This window comes from Lepisosteus platostomus, chromosome 24 (assembly GCF_059453375.1).
Source record: "Lepisosteus platostomus isolate fLepPlt1 chromosome 24, fLepPlt1.hap1, whole genome shotgun sequence".
Taxonomy (NCBI): Eukaryota; Metazoa; Chordata; class Actinopteri; order Semionotiformes; family Lepisosteidae; genus Lepisosteus; species Lepisosteus platostomus.
The window spans coordinates 17860213-17881008 of NC_142634.1; the positions used below are offsets into that span (position 1 = coordinate 17860213).

Below are 20796 nucleotides of genomic sequence, written 5' to 3' on the forward strand. Positions count from 1 at the left end.
TGAAATGCCAGGTGGATTATTGCTGTTCCCTGCGTTTAGTGGTGCACAAGTGTTCAGTGAATGTGTGGAATGTGGGGTATTATTCTCCATTGCAATTCTCAACAAATGGATTACTGCGATTTTCTTTATATTTAATATGCATAATAAAAATACAGTACTTTTCATTTCTCTGCAGTGTTCATCAGATTGTACAGAAATAATGACAAAAGCCAGATGGTGTTCAAGGATTTTCACTAGATGGGTTCTAGCAAATTGGCTGACGGCCATCAAGGAGCTTGTTTACCAAGGCCTTAAAAACATAAACATCACATCATTCAGAAAGAAGTTATAGAAAAAAATGAATTTATGTGATGGAATATTCACATTTAAGTTGTGATTAAGATTGTATATAGTGAGCTCCCCAATTTATTTTAATATCATTCAGTCTGGCTAACACTGGGACATGGAAAATCTGTAATCATGCCATGCTAACATAGTCCCTAGTTTTACTTGGTTCAAATATTGCTTGACTTGTGAGCACATGAAATAATACAGGAGTGTTCATAGTTTTTAATTGTCTTTGAGAGCAGGATAAGGAACTGTGATTACTGGCAGTGACTGAAATCATCTCCTTATCACTCTTGATCGCACTACAAAGTACTATTATATTTGAAGTTATTAGCTTGTAGAAAAACCTCGATGTTTAGAAACTGGAAGCTTTTTTGTTTCCAGATCCTTTTTGACGTTACTGCTGGTTAATCGTTGCTAGGAATTCATTTTAAGATCTTTTGTCCCAAAGATGTTAAGTAAGGTTCTCTTCAATATATAACTATATTGGAAACTTCAAAATAAACAAAAAGGGAGAGATGTCCAGTTTCCATCTTCAAAAGGACTCTTGGGCCCCTGTCATGCGACATCTGCTACATGCCCCTCTTCAGTGGAACAGCCTTCTGCGTGTGGTCATTAGATTCTTTTATCTGTTGGAAATAAACACGTTTAATGTTCTTACAACACGCCTTGATAACTAAGGTGGTGCAGGACCTGGACTTGACTAAAATGAACATCCAAGTAGGCAGCTGCGACAGCATGAGTGAGCTGCAAAGGAACAAGTGAAGGTTTTACTTGTTCAGGTGAGCTCACATCCGAAGAAGGCTCCACAGCTGAAACGTTGTTTCTTTTCTTCTCTTTCCGATATGGAATAAACCTTTACTTGTTCCTTTAAAATGAACATTAATTATTTTCTAAAGGTTCAGTGCTAATGACTGCCCAGCTCTCACCTGATTAGATATTGAAGGCACTCTACGCAGGAAGGTTCAGCTCGGAGAGGATGTCGGACAGGTCTTGAGTGAAGAGCTGAATCTGCCATTGGGAATCAGAATGCAGAAGATTCAACATTTTGTGTCTGAGCCTTTTTCCTCAAAGCAACTCTCAGAGGTTGCAATTAGATATTACAAATACAAATTGATATAATTGCTGGCTGCACCAGTCTCGGTAAGGTATTTTGACCAGCGGTAATTGTATTCCGAAGTAGGATTTGAACCTTTGGCATTATAGTAAGAGTCTTAACCAGTACTCCAGGCTACTGCCTTACTCATGAAGCCAGGCCGCGTTTAAAACAGCACTGACCCTGTCCAGCTGTCCCTCTGGGTCTTCTATGGACACGTCTGAGTCTTGTTGGGTGTGCTTGTTGACCATCTGGAATAGGTTGAGGATCACCACCTTGATCTGGCCCAAAAGCAGGGTCTTCTTGGCTGCTGTGGCTTGGATGTGGTTCCACTTTGACTCCTACACACCAAGAGATTAAAGACCCACATAAGTTTCCTATGGACAAACTACGCTCGACACCAAATTAATTAAAAATTAATTAGGCTGAGAGCCTTTTGGAAAAGAGGATAGAGTAGTATGATTACTATTAAAATGTGTACACATCACCAGTTTCACTTTTTACTTATGGTAAGGAAGTATGCTTTTATTTAGAAATGTAAAACCAATCTCAACCTTTGAACAATGACAGTCTATTGGTATGATACAACATTTGCAAAGCATCACAGCGTCTCCTGATGTGATTTTAATTTAAAAACAAGCTTAAATGGCCTGCATGGAAGGCATCTCTTGTTTGCTCATGAAGAAAGCTGTGCTCTTTAGACTTTCTGAGGCCAGCCGTACAGACAACTTCAATAAATCAAAGTTTATCAAATGCACAATACAGCATGCAGCAGTAACTGCTGGCAATGAAATGTCTCTAACATTTAAATATCAACTTCGAGTTGCTACCTACACAGGTACTGATGGATATATTGGGACTGTACTTGATAAATGAGTTACACTGGTACAGTAAATAATGGTCTCCAACAGAGCTCCGACTCTGTTTTGCCTCTTTGCATGATTGAAGAGGTGCAAATGGGTTTGTTGTAATAAAGTATACTTGAAAAACTGGGAATCGCCAGATGTTTAAAACCTTGGTTTCGACACCTGTATTGCTTGGGAGAGAATGAGGCATGTAGTCTTGCTCCTCCAGCACACACGCCTGCAGGGCTAGTGGCGTCCTGTCACTCCGGAGCGCAGGCTTAACGGAGCAGCTCGGCCTCTGGCTGACATCACTGCAGGCTTGCAGGAGCACAGTACGTCACAGGAGTCAGGATTCGCTGGGAAACTGGGAACCCCATTCAAACAGCTCCAGTCTTACCTGGCAGTGCCGTGGCGGTTTCTTATTTTTTAGAGCTTTTCTGGGGAGCCCACCGTGAACCCCCCTGCTCTGCTGCAGCTCGGGCGGTCTCGGCCAGAGTCCCGTACCCACTTGAGCGCCAGCGCGCGCGCCTGGTCGAGCTGCGTCTGCAGCGCGGCCAGCTGGTTGTTGTGCTGCAGGATGAGGTCGCTGCGCTCCTTCACGAAGCGGCGCAGACGCTGCTTTTCCTCCTCCAGGCGGCCCTGGCCCTCGCTCTCCCGCTGCAGGAGCTGCTCCCGCGTGGACAGCATGGTGTCGAAGCGGCCGATCAGCTCGCGGATCTCCTGGAACTGCAGCGGCCACAGCTCTTCAGCTTGCATGCTTCCCCACAACTACTGGGGACTGATCCCCACACCCATGGCTCTGGCTGGAGTTGGTACAGAATGCATTGTTATGCTTTATATAAGCTGTTCACTGTTGTACATGTGGTCCATCCATCCATTCATATTATAACCTCTTCATCCGATTCCGGCTCAAAGAGCCTGTACTGGCAAGCAACGGGTGCAAGGCGCCCTGGACAGATACGCTAGGCCATCTTAGGACACACACTTGCCCCAGGGCCAGTCTTCCCGAAAGCCAGTTAATCCACCAGCATGTCTTTGGACTGTGGGAGGAAACCCGGGTGAACACGGGGAGAGAGCAGCAGGGGAACTGGGCCCAGCAAGGCCGTGCCGCTCGTACACGATACACAGCTCTGTAATTGAAGGGTTTGGACAAAAACTCAGTTTGCAGCCCTTACATCCACTACATCAGGGGTGACCAGCCCCGCTCCTGGGGAGACACATACTTGAAAGTAGTGGTAATTTCACCTCTCAAGTAAAACAGCTGAGTGATTAATTAGTAAATGAGTAAATGTGGATTAGTGGATTAAAGAACAAAAGATGAAAACATGCACGTTGATCCAGTAACTGATTTTTACAAAAATGATATGATATCTTGATTGATGTATATTAATATTAATTCCTTGTTTTTCCATATTCCATGAAGTCAAACACCCGGGCTGACCTTCTCAGACTTGTCGGTGGCGCTGACCAGGTACGCCCAGTAGATGGCGTTCTCCTTCACTTTCCCCTCTAGCTGCTCCCTCCAGGCCTGAAGGGCGGCGATCTCCTGAGACAGCTGCTTGATTTCGCGGTCCTTCTGTCGCGCCATGTTCCTCTCGGCCCGCGCTTTCCTCACCGCTCGGCTCTGCTTGGAGTCGTTCTCCTGAGGCCCACACACACACAGTTAACAAGTTCCATTTATTGGCAAAACCGTCTCGAAGTCGAGGTTAAAAGAGATGTCTTCACAAGCCTGCTTGTTTACCATGTCACAGGGCTGCTTCGTTCAGAATCGCAGAACATGGCGCTGCGCACACCTGGGGGTTTGTCTATTTTGTGGCGTAAATTGGAGGTTTCACAAGTTACTGTTTACGTTTTACTTCCACTGTGGTTTGAAATGCTCTCATCATTGCCGATTTTTTCTAACCCCAGAAATATAAAACTAGGGCTGCGGTTCCCCTGGAAGACTTGGCTTCAGATCAGACTGCGGTTCAGCTGAAGGATCAGGGTCAGGGGGCTCCTCAGTCCTGCTGTTTACAGTGGGGGTCCCTATAATGATTTGAAAAGGGGTCTGTCTTAAAGGGCTGAGAGCCTGTAATTTATTTATCATCTGCTATTTTTAAATCACTATTTTAAGCCACAATGCCCAAAACAGGTTATATCTGTATATATTAACCAGAGCTCCTCAGAGTGTATTGGGGTCTGTGTGTAGGTGGCTATGAGAACTGGCTGGTGTGGATCCAGCGCGAGCTCTAACCCCTCGGGCTCACTTTCAGGAACTTGTCGAACTTGAGGAGGGCTTCCTTCAGCATCTCCTCCTTCTGCCCGAGCTCCTCCCTGCGCTGCTGCAGCCTCTCCAGCCTCATCTGGAAGTCCTGTGGGCAGAAGGCTGGCTGTGGTCAGCGGCCCGCAGACAGCGCCCAGCTCCCCCCCGCCTCCCGAGCCACAGGACAGCTGACATTTCACACACCTAACAGCAGGCTGAAGTCTGGTTACTGGAAGCATTTCTTTTCATCCATCTGTTTTCATCAATGCTTTTGGAATTTCATCAACGGTTATATAGTGCTGCACAACATACACAAATATGAACTAGACTACTCTCGTCTATTTATTTGTGGATAATTGCTGCTGGGTAAGTGTTGCTCTCTGGTTTCTCATTTGCAGATGTGGTCGTTTCGTTGTGCCAAGATTTTAAGAAATAATTTAACTCAGGCTTTTAACTGGGCAGATCCAGGCCCCTTCTGATGACGTATCTCCATGCTCCGCGGAGCCACGCACCGGCGCACCTCTTTCCGCGTGGCCAGGGTCTGCTCCACTTCCGCCACCTCCCTCCTCTGCTGCAGCAGGCGCGTGGCGGTGGTCAGCTGGTCGTCCTCGCGGGGCGGCATCTTCCTGCACACAGGCACGAGAACCCGGGAGCAATTCCACCGGAATTCGCCATTTAGATTGAGACCCCAGTGAACCAGTGTTTTTATAATACAAGGAAAAGATTGCAGCTAATTACAGTGTGCTGCAGGCTATTTGTGTTTACTGTCAGGAAAACGAAGTTTATTTTGGTGTTTGTGGGGCCAGCAGGGGGCGCTCACCCTGTGGTCCATGTGGGTCCTAATGCCCCAGTATAGTGACTGGGACACAATACTGTAAACAGGCGCCGTCCTTCGGATGAGACGTAAAACCGAGGTCCTGACTCTCTGTGGTCATTAAAAATCCCAGGGCGTTTCTCGAAAAGAGTAGGGGTGTAACCCCGGTGTCCTGGCCAAATTTCCCCATCGGCTGTTATCAATCATGGCCTCCTAACAATCCCCCTCTGTGAATTGGCTTCATCACTCTGCTCTCCTCCCCACTGAGAGCTGGTGTGTGGTGAGTGTTCTGGCGCACTATGGCTGCCGTCGCATCATCCAGGTGGGGCTGCACATTGGTGGTGGTGGAGGGGAGTCCCCATTGCCTGTAAAGCGCTTTGAGTGGAGTGTCCAGAAAAGCGCTATATAAGTGTAAGCAATTATTATTATTATTGTTATTATTTTGGTTAAAAAGAACGGCATATACAATAGAAAACGTTTGAGCGTTTCTCGCCAGCGGTTCAAACGTTTTGAAAAGGTTAGAGGAAAAGAACACACGTGAAAACTTTCAACACCGTGTCTTGTTTCATTTCTAAAGGTCTACGGCTGCATGGGTCTGTAACCAGACAACTTGCACGCTCAGAAAGGTGAAACAGTGTAGTGCTGGTATTTACTCACACAAGCAGTTTGTCTTCATAGACTGTTCGGAAATAGTCTTCCAAGTTTAAAGTCATTTTTATCGGTCGGAGCTTCTTCTCCTTCGTCTGGAAATCAACAGCGCACTAGGTGCTCGTTTCAGTCCTTGATTACAATCGCTCCGGCTATGCAGATCCACAGTCGGGACGCTGTTGTCGTTCCTATGGTAACAAGCAGGCACCAGCCAGTCTTCCGGCCCTTTCAAAGAACTGATTTTGTGTTGAGACACATTCCGATGTCTACACACGTACGCCCTCCAATGGTAGGTATTGGTATAGCAACTCACGGTGTCGTGAAAAGAGATGTTTGACGTTTGCAGTGAGATGGGCTGACCAATCGGCGGTATCTAGGGGTTACCCAGATTCGGCTTTTATTTGATCTATGAAGTTCATCCTGCTAAGTAATAATGATGCCTTACAATAGCTCTTTTCTGGGCACTCCACTCAAGCACTTCACAGGCATGGACAGAAAACTCCTGTCCTCTGTAAATCACACTAACTGAACATTGAATAAAGAGCAGGCTTTAAAGTTCATGCAACAAGGCGGATTGTTTTTACAGGTTATCAGGGATTTATTGCTTTGGTGTGGTCCAGTTTTTAATCTTAGATTCACCGATTCAAAGGAGCCTTCGCTTGCATAGTGCTGTAGCTGAAGAAGTCACTCCCCAACTCTCTAGCTAGGAAAATAGTTCCGCATGCTCCAGAGGTTGCCATAGAGCTGGCAGTGTAGTGTTTTGACATGGATTGGCGTGGTGTCCCCTGGCCAAGCTACATTACATGCACATTTCACCAGACTTCACTGGAAGTGACGTCCATTGTTTGGGCACCGACATGGAGATACTGTATCTTCCTTTCAGAAAACAAATATGGGGAAAAACAAACTCATACGCCGAATTCAATCGTGGGGTTCAGGCATTTGGCCAGCTTGTAAATGTATTTAACCGTCTGTGTTCGTGTGACTTTTGAAGACATCACGTCTGTCTGGAAAGCCAAGAGTTAGAGTGGTTACACTCGGACCGCAAGCAGGATGGGCGTTCCCTATTACGTCGTTGACAGGTGCTATTGTCATGGCAACGCCCATTAAAGGGGTGGAGGGAAGCCGAAGAGCACGCTTTCTGTCCAATCAGGGTTCCAGATGTCTGCGCGTCGATTCAGAGTGACGGATATTTTGGCCAAACATTGTACGAATTTCGCGGTCCAACCAATCCGCGGGCCGGTGGGCGGACCCGGAAGCGGCCGCAGCAGTGTCGCTCAGCTGTCTAGCTGTAGCGAGGGTCTGTTACAGCCAGGTAGCCAAGAGGACGGACAGAGGCCGTGAACAGGTAGGGTGCCTCTCTCGATGTAGGCGGTGGTCTAGTGGGGTTCTCCTCTGCGGATTTTGATTAACAGGTGGGTGTCAGCAGTGAAGAAGAGGGCAGCTTCCGTTCACAGTGCAGCGAGCCGGGCTTTTCTTTTCTTTTCTGGGACGGGAAACACTGAGGTCAGTTCCTCGACTGGAAGGGAAAGTAAAAGCTCAGACACGAAACTTGTCCCAAGCGATCGCCCCTTTGTCCTCTTCTGGATGACTTTTGAAATTCTTTTTATTAAAAGAAGTAACATTCGTCCCAGGTTTTCCCGACTCGGGCGACAGGTTGTTTCAGGTAATACGAACGCTACAGTTATGGAGCCTTTGCACTGTAAAGTGAGACCATTTGACCGGAAACATCTTGCCATGAACACCGATCCTTCCTGCTACCGGCTCTCCAGCCTCGTAACCTGCGGGTGACCAATGGTTTAACTGCTGTATGCTTAGTATTCGGGTGACTGCATTTAACAAGTGAAAGTGATTATATTTTTCTGAGATGTGTGTTTAAAATCTAACTGAATAACATTCTGTATAATGACCACTGATTTTAATGTTCGTTCAACCTTTAAATTCCGGGCTGTTAATTCCTCCTTTATTGTACTGATTGGTGTGAATATATGTGTGTCATGTACGTGACTGGGATGTACTGTAGACTGCAGTTTCAGTTCAGCAGAAATGAGACTCGAAGGAGTGTAGTCATGTGGACTTATTCATAGCATAGATTATAGTCACCTTGGGCGTTTTCTGTAACTAGATGCAGTATATGAGATACAGTCACCGACCTGTTCAGTATGTCCTCCTGATTAATTTATTCACTGATCAATATCCTACAAGGGGTCTGCTTCACTATGTAACAGACTGTAGCAGCTAGTACACACAGGCTTCATACACGTAGTTAAGAATGGTAAATTACCAATGTTTTGAATAAACAGCAATAAAAACAAAAATACTTTAGGTGCTAATTGAATTTAGGTGCTAAGCTGCTATCACAGCAATCTTTTTCATTAAAACATACAGAAAATAATTCAAGCATCAGGCACATGTCCTTGTTAGGCTATTAATTATAAGTTCTATTCCTTTAAAAGGTGTGCAGTTTCTTAAACTGAAAGCTTCTGGCAAAGTATTGAAACTCTTTAACGGAGGAAATAGGATCCATCTTACTTTCAGTTTTGAAGTTTGTTGAATTTCTTATCTAGTGAGAATTTACTGACCCCTGTCTGACATTGTCTTACAACACGCCAGCATCATTACTATTCACACGTGTTGAGATGCCCATGAAAATAGTGGTAGCAGTTGTGTTGGGGAAGTAGCATTGCTCAACTTTATTGTGGGAAATTCAGGGGGAATTCTTCCCTCTGTCATGCCTTGTGACTGATATAACCATGTTGAACTGGGGGAAGCCGGTGAGCTGTGTAGAACAGATGAATCCAGTCAAGCAAGTTGGGGTCATCAGATGGGACAGTGCAGTGACACAGAGCAGAGGTGGAAGGGGCCTCCTGTGGGGTTTGTGAGTGCAGTTTACCTGGAGTTTCAGACCAGATTCTCCTAGGAAAGGCCAGGAGTCCTGGGCTGGGCTGAACTGTTCTGAACTGCTCAGAGGACTGTGCTTGGGCTGGTGCTTCAGTCGCTTTCACTCACTTCTCTGCTAATTCTTGTGTGGCTTTGTTAATGTGGTTTTAAATCTTTTCTTTTTTGCAGAGGGTATTGAAGACGAAAGGATGGCAGAGGAAAACACACAACTATGTGCCAACTGGTAAATATCCCAAAGTCCTGGTCAGATCAGATTATACAACCAAGATACGGTTTGCAGCAGAGCTGAGTGCGTTACTTGATTACTAGTATGACCTTTCTAAGAAGACTGTGTTTGCTCATGGAGCTTGTTTTTGTAATTCATCTCAAGATCTAATGCAGAAATTGTGCTGGTCTTCCTTTTTAAAACAATGCATATTGTGGATCTTCTCTGTCTGCGTTATAACATTTTCACTACCAGACACACACCCCTTGATGCAGCCTGTTAGTGCTGTGAAAAATCTCATTTTATTGACAGAATCAAGCTTTTGTGAAATGAAATGTGACTGTTGTTAAATTACCTTTATTAGTTATTGTTGTCAGTCCTCTTGAATGTATCATGTAATGGTCCAGTGTAGTGTGCATTCATACAGTACCTGAGCGAATGCAAGTTTCCTATCAATAGGATTTACCTCCATCTTGAAGGACTGTTGAAGGAGATTCTTTTTGCAGATTATTTGGCCTACAAATAAAAACTCTGATTGTCTTCTATACTGTCAGTAGAATATGACCGGGCTCTGTGTGTGAGTTCAGATGGTTATGTTGTGTGCTTGGCTGAGGAGGCAGTGGGGAGGCGCTGGCATCAGTGAGGTTGTTATTGAACGCCTCTAAGTCAGCCCCCCTAAAAGGTTGTTTGTTTTCTCAAATGCACTTTAGCTCTTTGATCTCTTTTGGGATGTTGCTCATGTTACACACATTGTAGATCACAAGACAGGAGGACCTTTTTTGTTTTGGATATTTCATAGGGCTTTTTTAAACTGATGTTTTGTGTTGAATGTGTTTGGTCTCTGCTGGTGTCTTTTTGATGGGCGCCCACAGACAGATCACAGATAGTTTCTGTGTGTGTGGTCCTTTGACTCCAGTGTGATCTGGCTCCTGCAACAAAGCGTTAGTCTCAGAGTCTCTATTCCCATATTTACATTCCCTCTGAAAACCAGCTTTAAAGAAATCCACAAGAACATTCAGGCATCTCCCAAGGTGGCTCGTGAATGAGTCATGATATTTACAGTAGTTGTTTGTGATAGTCTCAATAAGACCTTTACATCTATGCATGTGTAGGATGATCACACCATATGAACCGGCTATGAGGGTAACAGTAGAGCTCTCCAGTCCAGGAATGGAGTCTTCTGGGTCTGTTCTACTTCAGCAATAAAGTCAAATCTCATCAAACTCATTCAGTGGTTATTTTAAATAATGTTTCCCTCTTTTGGAAGCATTTCTGTCTTTCATGGGGAGAGGGAAGTTGGATTTGGATATAAGATTTTTTAGTGTAGCTATTTTCTTAATTTGCACAATTTTACTTTTTTTTTTTTATTTGGTTCTCCATGTTCTTCCTTGAATTTGGAGCTGGGACTTGCCAGCTCACCCTCTGTCCTCAGACGTCAGGGGTTGCTGGTGACAACTTAAAAAAAGTACAATTCTAAATCAGTCTGTGCATTCAATGGGCATTACTGAGGCATTCTGTGACTGGTTGTGTCTGTCAAAAGGAGTCGGATGTAGTTGATATATAGGGCTGTACACAGAAAGGGTAAGTGGCTTGCTGTGTCAGCTTGAGGAGCAACCCTTAGGTGAGAAAACACACGCTTGTCTGGGTTTTCCCCTCCCCCTGCAGCAAGCGCGACATCCCAGCGGGGAACTTCACCATGCACGAGATGCACTGCAGGCGGAACATCGCGCTGTGTGAGCACTGCCAGGAGCCTGTTCCCCGCTCCGAGCTGGAGGAACACCGGCAGCAGGAGCACACCCAGGTGAGGCCGGGGAGCGCCTGTCCAGGGCCACTGTCCGTCACAGGGCAGCGAGCCTCTCAGCCGTCCTGCAGCACGGCAAACCCTGGGACCTGCTGGGCCTCTGGGTTCCAGTGATGTAAGGGCTCACAACCCGTCAGGGGACAAGTGACTCTGCAGGCTGGCATGTCACAGGCGCATCTCTGCCATGTGTGGCACAGAGCTTGTACCCAGTCTCAGAGCAATTCAGGACTGTAAGCTGAGTGGGCATGTAAACATACATTGAAATTCAAGTTTTGTCATGAAAGTCTATAGATGGCTTTTGGGGCACTGAAGTAGCTCATGTTGAAGTTCCCAAAAGCAGTAGGTTTTGCAGTTGGAAGAAGTGGCCTGTTCCCAGTTCGAGTCTTGACTCACTGTGTATTACCCCAAGCAAGTCATTGTTTCTCCTCGTGCTCTGTCTTCCCGATGAATCTTAATACCGAGGGCCTCAACCGACTGGCTCGGAGCTAGTAGCAGGTTTCAGTTAGATAATTCAGTTCGGCTGGGGTGAAAACCAGCAGGTGTGTGGTCCCCCAGGGCCAGCCTGGGTGACCCTCTGCTAAATGTTTTGTGAATTGTAAAAGAAGTCATTCATAGGTTACATCCATTAAAGCAGGATATATATAAAGAAATGTCAATATTAACATTATGATTGTGTATATACCTTTTCATACAAGTAGCAGATTTTCAACAGTTTCAGTTAATGATCAATCATCAGAAGTGAGTTCTATAGGACTGGCATTAGAACAGAAGATGTTGCTTGTATGATTGGCCACAGCTGTGAATTATTTGCTTATGGATTACTCGTGTCTTCCAGGTGCAATGCAAATGTGGCTTGAAGGTGGAGAAAGGCCAGATGGAAACACACCAGGTATGTAAGAATGTCATTGATACCACTTGCCTACAGTGAGCTGTTTCTGTTGCCTCTGCAGATTCACCAGTAAATCAGTAGAAACAATAAGGCGACAAGTTGGATAAACACCACTTGAGAAAGATGAATGAAAGAGGAGATAAAGTAACAGTTTCCCTATGTTGGCAGTTCACACAGGAAGAGTTAGAGATCATTATGGAAATATTTAAATTTTGTAAGGGGTATTCAAGTGAGTTATTGTGAATGAAAAAATATACACCAGTGCAAATTAAAATACAGTCATGCCCCTCTCAGCAGACTGTTTGCTGTGGTTGGTTTTAATCAGTTATCATGCTTTCAACTAATTTTATCCACGTGTGCAGCTGAAACATTTTTTGGTGCAGAAATATTATGTGTGGAAAAGATGTGACCAACTGAGAAACATTTGGTGCTATTGTACACTATGGTAAATAATTATACAGATACTAAATATATGTATTCAGAAAATATGCAACACATACGTTGGATTGGCATTAGCAAGCTGTTAATTAAGACGGTTACATTTATATCTATGTCTCATGTCTCCCAACCTTGTACACTGACAAAAGAGTGTGAATTTTGCTTTAAAAAAATTGTATCTTGAATAATGTTGGCTAACAGGTTTTTGCCTTTATAATATGAGTTCCTCTAATTGGCAGTTTTGTGATATGGCCTAAAATATACAAGTAAAGGGGAAAAAGCTAATCAAGCCAGAGCTTCTAAATTTAATGTGCATTAAGCTGATCATCGTGTTGCAGAGTAATAATCCAGCAACGCCAGGTGCCTGAGTGTAGTGGAGGGAGTTCGGACACGGTGATGTCATCGCCCTCCCTGCGCGCAGCAGGGACCTCAGCTGCCTGGGCTGGGGGGGGTCTCCTTTAGCTCACTCGGCTGGTTCCCTGTTGTGTTACGCCGGAGACGCGGGTTCGCGCTCAGGTGTTGCGGGACGAACCGGCGGGGTGGAGCGGCGAGGGCACGAGCCCGTGCAGAACCGCGACGTCACGAGCAGCAGTGGGTTACACTGGAAGAGCTTCAGTGCATTGTGGGAGTTACTCTCGGGACACCTGGAGTTGGCCCACAGGCTGGGGAACAGCGCAGTAGACCAAAGGATGCAGAAAGAAGATTCTCGTGTTTTGTAGCAGGTGACAAACAGTGCTGGAGATAAAAGCCTTCGGGAAGTTCATGCGGTGTGTAAGTCCAGTTTGGACTGGACTTGATTTGTGTTCGAGAGGGTCGTTGGTACAAGCCTAACAGCCCGCGCCTCCCCTGAACACAGAAGCTGGCCTGCAGTCTGCGGCTGACGGGCTGCCGGTACTGCGAGCTGGAGGTGGCCTTCAGCCGCCTGGCGGAGCACGAGGGCTACTGTGGGGCGCGCACTGAGCCCTGCCCCCAGTGCCACCGCAACGTGATGGTGAGGGAGCTGGCGGCACACCCTGCGGTTTGTGGAGCCCAGCCGCCCGAGGAGAGGAACAACAACAGGGCCGGGCCGGGCCCGGCGCGGCGCCAGCCGGAGGCCTGGTTCGAGACGAACGCCGTCAGGAATGTGCTGAGTGGTCACGGGCTCCCGGACAGCAGCTCGCCCCTGGGCCTGGGCATTCCCCGGACACTGGAGGCACGGGTCCAGAACAGCACCAGGGCGGCGCTGAGACGCAACATGGCGCTGCAGAACAGGGACCAGAACCAGAGTGAGTCGCTGAACACGCACACACTCCGGGGGGCCAGCCGCACCCTTCCTCACAGAGCCCACTGTCCTTCACTCTTCTTCGGATCTTTCCAGAAGCAGCCTTTTCAGCCCTGGGGTTAGAAGGGGTTTGTATTTGCCCAATACACCAATAATTACACCGGTTAAATCATTTCATGGTGGTTGGAGATGAATTCAAGAATCATTATGTTCCTAAGCATCCCCCCAAATAAAATACTGAAGTCTCTTATCTGAAGATGGTTATTTTAGCCAAGAATATGCATGAGGAAATGAAAATTATGATTAGAAATGATCATTTTGTTGCATTTTGTTTGAAATTGATCAGATTCTCATACTCTTTATATTATAAGTGGGGGAAAAATTGCAAATGAGTGCTTGTGAGTGGGAGTTAGGGCCCCTAGTTAGACCTGTAATCACTGTGAAAAGTAATTCACCGGCTGGTGTAGCTAAGACCACTGGCTCCCTGATGCACACAGTGGGGCCCAGAAGGACTGTGAGGAACGTTGCACACTGACTTGGACCCCACTTGAAGGAGTCATGATGAGTACCTTTACACACAGGCAACAACAGGAATACAACAAAGTTTAACTGTTACTCTGCTACTTTTCTAGCTGCTAAGGTTGAGAATCTGGCACGCAACACAGGCTGGCAAGGAGCGGAGACCCCAGGAGACGAGAGCTCGGAGCTCGACTACATGCTGGCCCTCAGTCTGCAGAGTGACCACACCCATGACACCTGGGTGGACAGCTGGGTGCACAGCTGGGAGGGCAATGGGAACAGGACGGCTGAGGCTACTGAAGTTCTCACAGACAGCCTGTCCACCCTGATCCAGCCCTTCATCTCGGAGCCTATTGTCGGGCCTGACAACAACACGCTGGATAGAAGGAGTGAGATTTCTCCGCTGTTCCGTCAGATCTTTCCTTCCTTATCGTTCGTATCCCAATGGTTTTCTTGACGTCTGTGAGCTCTTGTTTTCCTACCCGGTCTACTGTACAGTAATATAGTAACAAAACACAGTAACAGTGCACCAGGCAGTTCTTTAAGTGGGAGCTTGGTGAATGGGTTCCCCACACAACCGAGTATGACAGGGACTGCAGTGCTGGGATTTGGGGACTTGGCAGTGACCTCAGTTTGTTGATAGTAGTGTTTCTAGTGCTGTTGGTGACACACATCAGCCCTCCGTTGAATGGTAACTAAGCTTTTAGCACTTGCTGCTGCTTCGTGCTGCTAGTGTAGAGCTACCTTCTTTTGGATTATGGCTGAACACATCTAAGACAGAATGGAGAATGTCCAAATCGGAGTGCTCATGGCTCATGTCCTCTCTCTCCCTCCCCGGCAGCTGACTCCATGCTGCCCTGCGAGTTCTGCGAGGAGCTCTTCCCAGAGGAAGACCTCATTCTTCACCAGGTGAGGGGCCTTCCTCTTTCCTCCCAGCTCTCACTCTCGTCCTTCTGTTGTTCCTTTGTCTCCTCTTCACTGTCCCTCACGTGTGAACGCTCTGTCCAAGATGGTGTCTGTGGAGAGAGACCTTGTTCGTGCTTCCACTGTCAGCAAAATTATAAACAACACTGGGATGAGCTGCTCTTTAAAATAGCTTGCATTTTTCCTTGTTTGACCTTTCACTTAGTATTCAGTGACTTAAATTTTCTACTACTACAAGTGTAACAAAACATCAAGCACAAGCGAGGCACACACAAGCATGCTTGTTTTTTCTCTCATAAGTTGGCCTTGTGGATCACTAAGACTGCAGTACAGGCAGTGTTCAGGAAAGACACAGGAGTAAAGGCAATTTACTTAAAAAAATCTAATTAAATAAAAGCTCTTTTAAAATTTAAATTACAGCTCACGTATACTGTACTTTTACATTTGAAACAGCTTAACGGTGTTAAACAAAAGATGTCTCAAATATTAACTAAATCTTTAAAAGCTCAAAAGCTGTATTGTGGAATTTTGTAATGTAACAAATTCCAAACTACTGACGGGAGTAAGGAAAGGTTATTCCGGAGCATGATTCCAGCAAGAATGTTTGGAAATCAGACTTGCTGCTGATGAAAGGAATAGATTTTTACACTGAGAACAAGATAAAGAGCAGGTAGCTGGGTACGAATTGTTTACTACTGGAGCTGTTTCAAACGTTTTACTTTCTATTGTGATAGAAAGTGTGCAGGTGGTGAATGTCAGGCTGCTGGAAGTGTTCAGCCTCACAGACGGGCCCCTGCACAGACACCCTCAGAGGGAGGGCAGGGGACATGCAAGTTTGAATAGGTTGTTGGGACGTGAATATAAAAAAAAATGACAGGCATGCTACTGACATAGCGTTCACAATGGGTGATCCCTGCTTTTCTATAGTGAATAGTTTACAGCGGACATAAACCTTCTTTTGTTTACATTTTTGTGTGTCCACAAGATATTCTGAAGCATACCCTATTTTCAGTAATGTAAACACAAGCATAGCCTTTCTTTGCGAACCTCTTTAGACCTTTATGTCCCAGTTGATTATTAAAAGGACAGTCAGGCGATTTGCCCCCATGGTGACTCCAGTTATCAACAGCCCCATGACTCACTTCAGAGACAAATGTCATTTTTTTGTCTTAGTGTTGGCAAGCTATGGAGCACATTGTTGCACATTATAAACTTGGTTGATAATCGTCCTATAAAAACAAAATGCTAGGTATTTCAGCCCCACCTTGTTATATCTTGGGTCCCTGGAATTATTTGCTGGGTTACGTCCCTGAATCCAGCCCTGGTAATTTAGTTGTGTCTGTGTGTTCGCTGAGTTTTCTGTGAATTGTTACTTTAAAACACTCTTGATCAGAATAAGAAAAAATGCTATTTATTAATGTAGTCACACAGTGATTGTATTTGATTGTAACTAATTCAACAGGAAACAGTCCTAATTCCCAATGTGTGGTTAATTCTAAGAGACTGCAGGACAGTGGGGTTTGTGGTTGACAAGTCAGGTGTTCTCCACCTGTGTTTGCAGACTGGCTGCAGTCCCGCCAGCGCCCTGGCCTCCTTCAGCAAGCAAGGCGGGTCCCAGCAGGAGGGCCCCAGGCCGCTCGATGGGGCCCCCAGCAACAGCACTTCTCTCTGGCCCCGGTTGGACTCTGTCTTCATCCCCTGCGAGTTCTGCGGAGTGACTCTGGAGGAGGATGTCGTCTTTCACCACCAGGTGTGTCTCCCTCCACTTGTTCCTGGAGCTCGGACTGTGCGGGAGAGCTGCAGCTGCAGCCGAATATTCTCACGGACACCGGCCTGCCACAGCTGCTGGAAACACACGATACAGCAAACTGCAAAGACACGTCACGGGGAACTATAAGTGGATTCAAATATATTTAAGAGAGGAGGGAGTTTCAGTCGTGGCGAGGGAAGAGTGAATTGACATATTTTAATTGCCATTTCCTCGCAGTGTTGTCTTTACTGACTGCTATGATGCTCCGTAGGTCATAATGCAAAAACTGTGTAAGTGCAGATTGCTTAATTTGTAAGAAAGTGATTGTGCAAAAAAATGACCCAGTAAGGTAATAAATTGACCTACACTGTAGCAATTTTTCATTTACACATCTGAAACCCTTGAAAGTTCAGTTTCTTGGGCAAGAGCGTCCAGCTGATTTCCCTTGAAAGAACAGTCTGACGGTTTATATACAAGAGTCAAGATGCAATGCGTTTGTAACTTTAGGATAAATGTGACCTCCGACCCAGAGCTGCCTGCTCCGTGGAAAGGCCTTCTCTGCAGAAAGCACTTCCTACCAAAGAGGATAATCTAGACAGATGCTCTTCAGAGCTACTGAGGAGACGATTTGGGCCCCAAGGTGAGAGAACCGCTGTAGTGGGTCTGTTTGTACATCTCTGTGATGCCCCTGTTTTGTTTTTATCTGTGTATTTGTTTGCCACAATCGCATTATGGCCAGTCCAGCACTCAGACCACTGTGGACACTGGGGCTGGACCAGGGGTGGGCACTGTGGACACTGGGGCTGGACCAGGGGTGGGCACTGTGGACACTGGGGCTGGACCAGGGGTGGGCACTGTGGGCACTGGGGCTGGACCAGGGGTGGGCACTGGGGCTGGACCAGGGGTGGACACTGTGGGCACTGGGCTCTGGGGCTGGACCACGGGTGGACACTGTGGGCTCTGAAGCCAGTCTGGAGCTGTTCCACTGGGACTGGAACATGGGTGGACACTGTGGACACTGGGGCTGAACCAGGGGTGGACACTGTGGGCCAGCCTGGCACAGATGGTGAATCACCTGAGCCACTGCAGAGGAATCCTTGAATTTAACGCAGTGGAAGGTGATTTATGTTCTGGAAGATGCTCCTACTTTCTCCTCACTTCTCCTGGGCATAGTGCGGGTTTGCAGGAGTGAGACGAGCTGAATAGCTTTGTCTGGTGTAAGGAAATAATTGCTCTTTCTAAATTAAAAAAAAAGAATATTCTGTCTTATGCTTACCTGCCGTGTTTGACAGCCGACCCGGTTTCGGAGACCCAGAAGTGGGCGGCAGAGGCGGCCGTGGGGAGAGGGGTACAGGACGTGGCACCGCTGAGCTCCAGGGGGCACTGGAGGCCTGACCTGAAGAGCAGCCTGCCCCCTGCAGGCAGGGCTGTCCACCGCGCCGGCCAGGTCAGAAGGGCTGGAGGCCGTGCAGACTCTCGCCCCCCTGAGGAGCACGCCAGCCCCACAGCACTGCCAGGGTAACCTCGCTCCCAGTCTAACACCGGCTTGATTCACAAGAGGGTTTTCGCTTATTAACAGCTGTTGAGTCAGAAATGAGGGAGCCTCCCTGTACCTGATTGCTGTGCTAAAGTCAGGCCTAGTAAGTGAACTAGATGTACTGGGCACAGAAACTACATCCTGAACCCAGGAGTATTGTGAAATTGGCAGTTTCTGAAGAAGTACAAATGGATTTGCTGGGGGAAACGTGTCACTCTTTAAAAGTTTCCTAATTGAAGACTTTCCACCTGTAAAATGAGTTGCCTATGTGGGCGGTTGGGGGCAGAGTGCTGCTTTACTTCATTCAGAGTAGGAGAGCAAGCAGGGCCGCGCAATCATTGACATCACTGTGGACATGCATAGTCTGTGTATTACAGTTTCACCCTATACTTCCTGTTAGTCTCTATAATGACATTCCTGTACCCAGTCCTTGCTTTGTTGGCTAACACCAGACTGTCTCTGCTCTGCTTCACTGTAGAGGAAGATTAGATGGGCGGACGAACACAAGGAACACGGCGACACCCAAGGTACTGTACCTGTCTGAGTGAGGAGCTTGAGTGCCACTCATGGAGAGGGATTAGAATCTGCTCTTCGGTCTGTGCTTACTGTATGGCTGGAAATGAGCTGGTGCTGTGGATGTGAGTTTACAAAGACCTCTGTAAAAGAGACTAAGGACTGAGGTAGACTCCCATGTCCAAAGATAAGCCAAGTATAATCAACTGTATTTTATGATTTAATGCATTTAAAGCATGAATTTACTATGGTTTGCTTTGGCAAGTACAAGGGCTTTATTGTGATTAAACCTACTGCAGTTTAGTGACTCTCAGTAAGAGCATGGATACTAGAAAATGTGGAGTAACAGGGGCTTTAAATAAATTAAATAACAAAAAGTCTCACGATGAGGAAACCAGATTAACCAGGTAGGGTGTCTTCTCATCGGTCCCATTTGTCTTCTTGCCATTTGGCATTTGTCTCATGACCAATTGTCTAATTCTTTTTGACGTGAGCTCTGCACAGCGCCATGCCTTAGCAGGGGATTTCAGCTGGTGGCCCCCTGTCCACACAAACGGAATAGTGCTGTTTGCACCAGCAGCTGTGAAACGGATACTGTGGTCCTTGAAATATCTGGTGTCCTTATATACTGAAACTCCTTCGTAATATAGGCTAAGGTAATTAGGGAACTGGATTACAAGTAAAGGCAGAAGTACTGAACAGCTCCTTTGAAAAGTATTAACCTGTGATAAATGCTTAAAAATGCAGACTCTCGCCCCTGAAACGCGCAGTGTGGAGAAGGGAGAGGAGTGAAAGTGTTCCCCAGAGGACGACAGCTCTGAAACTCAGGAGGCTTCTCATCAACTATGCAGCACCTATTATACTGTATCTGGATTGTGTGAATAACTGATGTCCTTTCGTATAGCAGTGGGCTCAGCGTCTCTGAACATTGCAATTGCAATTGCAATGCAATACATTTACAATCTGTGGCTTTACAGACTTTTATATCATTTGAGTTTAGCTTCAATGAGTGAGACCTGAGAGGTAGTTTTATATAACAGTATAACTTGTATGTTATTTTTATTATTCTAGATTACACAAATCAACTGACCATTAAAATATATCTGGGAAAAAAATGTAATCTTGCCTTGTTCTCTTTATGGCATCATAAATATGGCTTAAAGTGTTCTCTGTGGCTGCCCCTCAGATGCCACAGAGAATGGACCATACACAGCAGTCTCGATGTTTAGTGTGCACAGTTCATACATTCTAACCTACAGAAACCTATGCAGTTCGGAAAAGGGCAGAACTTGTTCTATTTTGATTGCATTAAATGTTGCAACTCTTCATTGCATTAAAGCAAGATACAAACACACACATTAGGAATATAAGACTTGAAACTGCTTAAAAGTGTCCAGCTGATCAGAACTACTTTGTGCCACGATAGGTGGGTTAAGTGGCAGCACTGGGTAACTTGTATCAAGCTATTGCTCTTTTAGATAGGCCATTATACTTTGTTGGTATTTTATTGCACCAAACAACTGCAAGTTGTGATTCTCCACCAGGGGTCACAGTCCTTCCAGTAACACAGTGCAGGCTGCTACCATTATTCTTGTTCAGACCTGAAGCTGCTGAAGAGGGACCCTCTGCTCCTGGAGTATCACTGGTCAGTCTGTTTTAGTCCAGCCAAGCAGTAAGTTACTGTGGCTAGCTGTTTCAAGACCTTTCTGATCTGTTTTCTGCTGAATATGTTTCGCCTGTGTACAGGGTTAACTCTCATCCAGAATCCTTTCTGATGTGGTAGCTCGGTGAGCCATGGTAACTGGGTTCAGCAGGAATGAAAAGCAGAAGAAACAGGGGAACTTTAAAACCTGAGGATTGAGGCTGAGGATTCGCTCTCTGGTCTTCTCTAGGCTGTTACCGAACTGATAAAACCTTTTCTTATTAGTTCTGTCAGAGGGAATACAAATTACAGAGAACAGTTATTTACCAAAGCAAACTGAACTACCACTACTAAGCCAATCAGGAGTATATAAAGACAGTATTGCCACCATAGACCTTGCTGTCTACAGATCTGGGGAGCACAGCAAGGTTAGGAATAGTTATG

General features: G+C 46.1%; 2 protein-coding genes across 8 annotated transcripts; one reads left to right on the forward strand and one right to left on the reverse strand.

The window, feature by feature from the left end:
- Positions 1–110: 110 nt before the first annotated feature.
- On the reverse strand, positions 111–6203 carry cfap73 (cilia and flagella associated protein 73). Of its 4 annotated transcripts, XM_088618283.1 has the most exons (8): positions 5982–6203; positions 5031–5136; positions 4515–4619; positions 3710–3910; positions 2773–2994; positions 1606–1764; positions 1257–1338; positions 111–956 (listed from the first exon to the last, which is right to left on the reverse strand). In XM_088618283.1, the coding sequence occupies exons 1-7, from the start codon at positions 6035–6037 to the stop codon at positions 1279–1281; spliced, it is 909 nt and encodes a 302-aa protein (XP_088474409.1). In that variant the 5' UTR covers positions 6038–6203; the 3' UTR covers positions 111–956; positions 1257–1278. The 4 variants fall into 4 exon arrangements, 3 of the variants coding, with proteins under 3 accessions (XP_088474409.1, XP_088474411.1, XP_088474410.1); XM_088618285.1 differs by lacking the exons at positions 5031–5136; positions 5982–6203 and adding an exon at positions 4715–4981; XR_015929817.1 differs by lacking the exons at positions 111–956; positions 1257–1338 and having other exon boundaries at positions 1630–1764; positions 2452–2994.
- Positions 6204–7165: 962 nt separating this feature from the next.
- trafd1 (TRAF-type zinc finger domain containing 1) lies at positions 7166–19830 on the forward strand. 4 transcript variants are annotated; one of them, XM_088618271.1, is made up of 12 exons: positions 7166–7320; positions 9042–9096; positions 10744–10879; positions 11715–11768; positions 13063–13471; positions 14100–14375; positions 14828–14895; positions 16472–16660; positions 17168–17300; positions 17953–18178; positions 18676–18724; positions 19458–19830. In XM_088618271.1, the coding sequence occupies exons 2-12, from the start codon at positions 9062–9064 to the stop codon at positions 19500–19502; spliced, it is 1620 nt and encodes a 539-aa protein (XP_088474397.1). In that variant the 5' UTR covers positions 7166–7320; positions 9042–9061; the 3' UTR covers positions 19503–19830. The 4 variants fall into 4 exon arrangements, with proteins under 4 accessions (XP_088474397.1, XP_088474398.1, XP_088474399.1 ...); XM_088618272.1 differs by having other exon boundaries at positions 7239–7387; XM_088618273.1 differs by lacking the exon at positions 7166–7320 and adding an exon at positions 7338–7478.
- The last annotated feature ends 966 nt before the right edge of the window (positions 19831–20796 follow it).

What these genes read in the sequence shown, in the direction of transcription:
- cfap73 (XM_088618283.1), bottom strand. Translation starts at nt 6,037, where the DNA reads ATGACTTTAAACTTGGAAGACTATTTCCGAACAGTCTATGAAGACAAA. An exon ending in CCCTGGCCACGCGGAAAGAG is followed by an intron (nt 4,620 to 5,030) that starts GTGCGCCGGTGC and finishes TTCTGCCCACAG; the next exon opens with GACTTCCAGATGAGGCTGGA. An exon ending in CAGAGGGACAGCTGGACAGG is followed by an intron (nt 1,339 to 1,605) that starts GTCAGTGCTGTT and finishes TCCCAATGGCAG; the next exon opens with ATTCAGCTCTTCACTCAAGA.
- trafd1 (XM_088618270.1), top strand. Translation starts at nt 7,560, where the DNA reads ATGACTTTTGAAATTCTTTTTATTAAAAGAAGTAACATTCGTCCCAGG. An exon ending in CAACACGCTGGATAGAAGGA is followed by an intron (nt 14,376 to 14,827) that starts GTGAGATTTCTC and finishes CCTCCCCGGCAG; the next exon opens with CTGACTCCATGCTGCCCTGC. An exon ending in GAGACGATTTGGGCCCCAAG is followed by an intron (nt 17,301 to 17,952) that starts GTGAGAGAACCG and finishes CGTGTTTGACAG; the next exon opens with CCGACCCGGTTTCGGAGACC.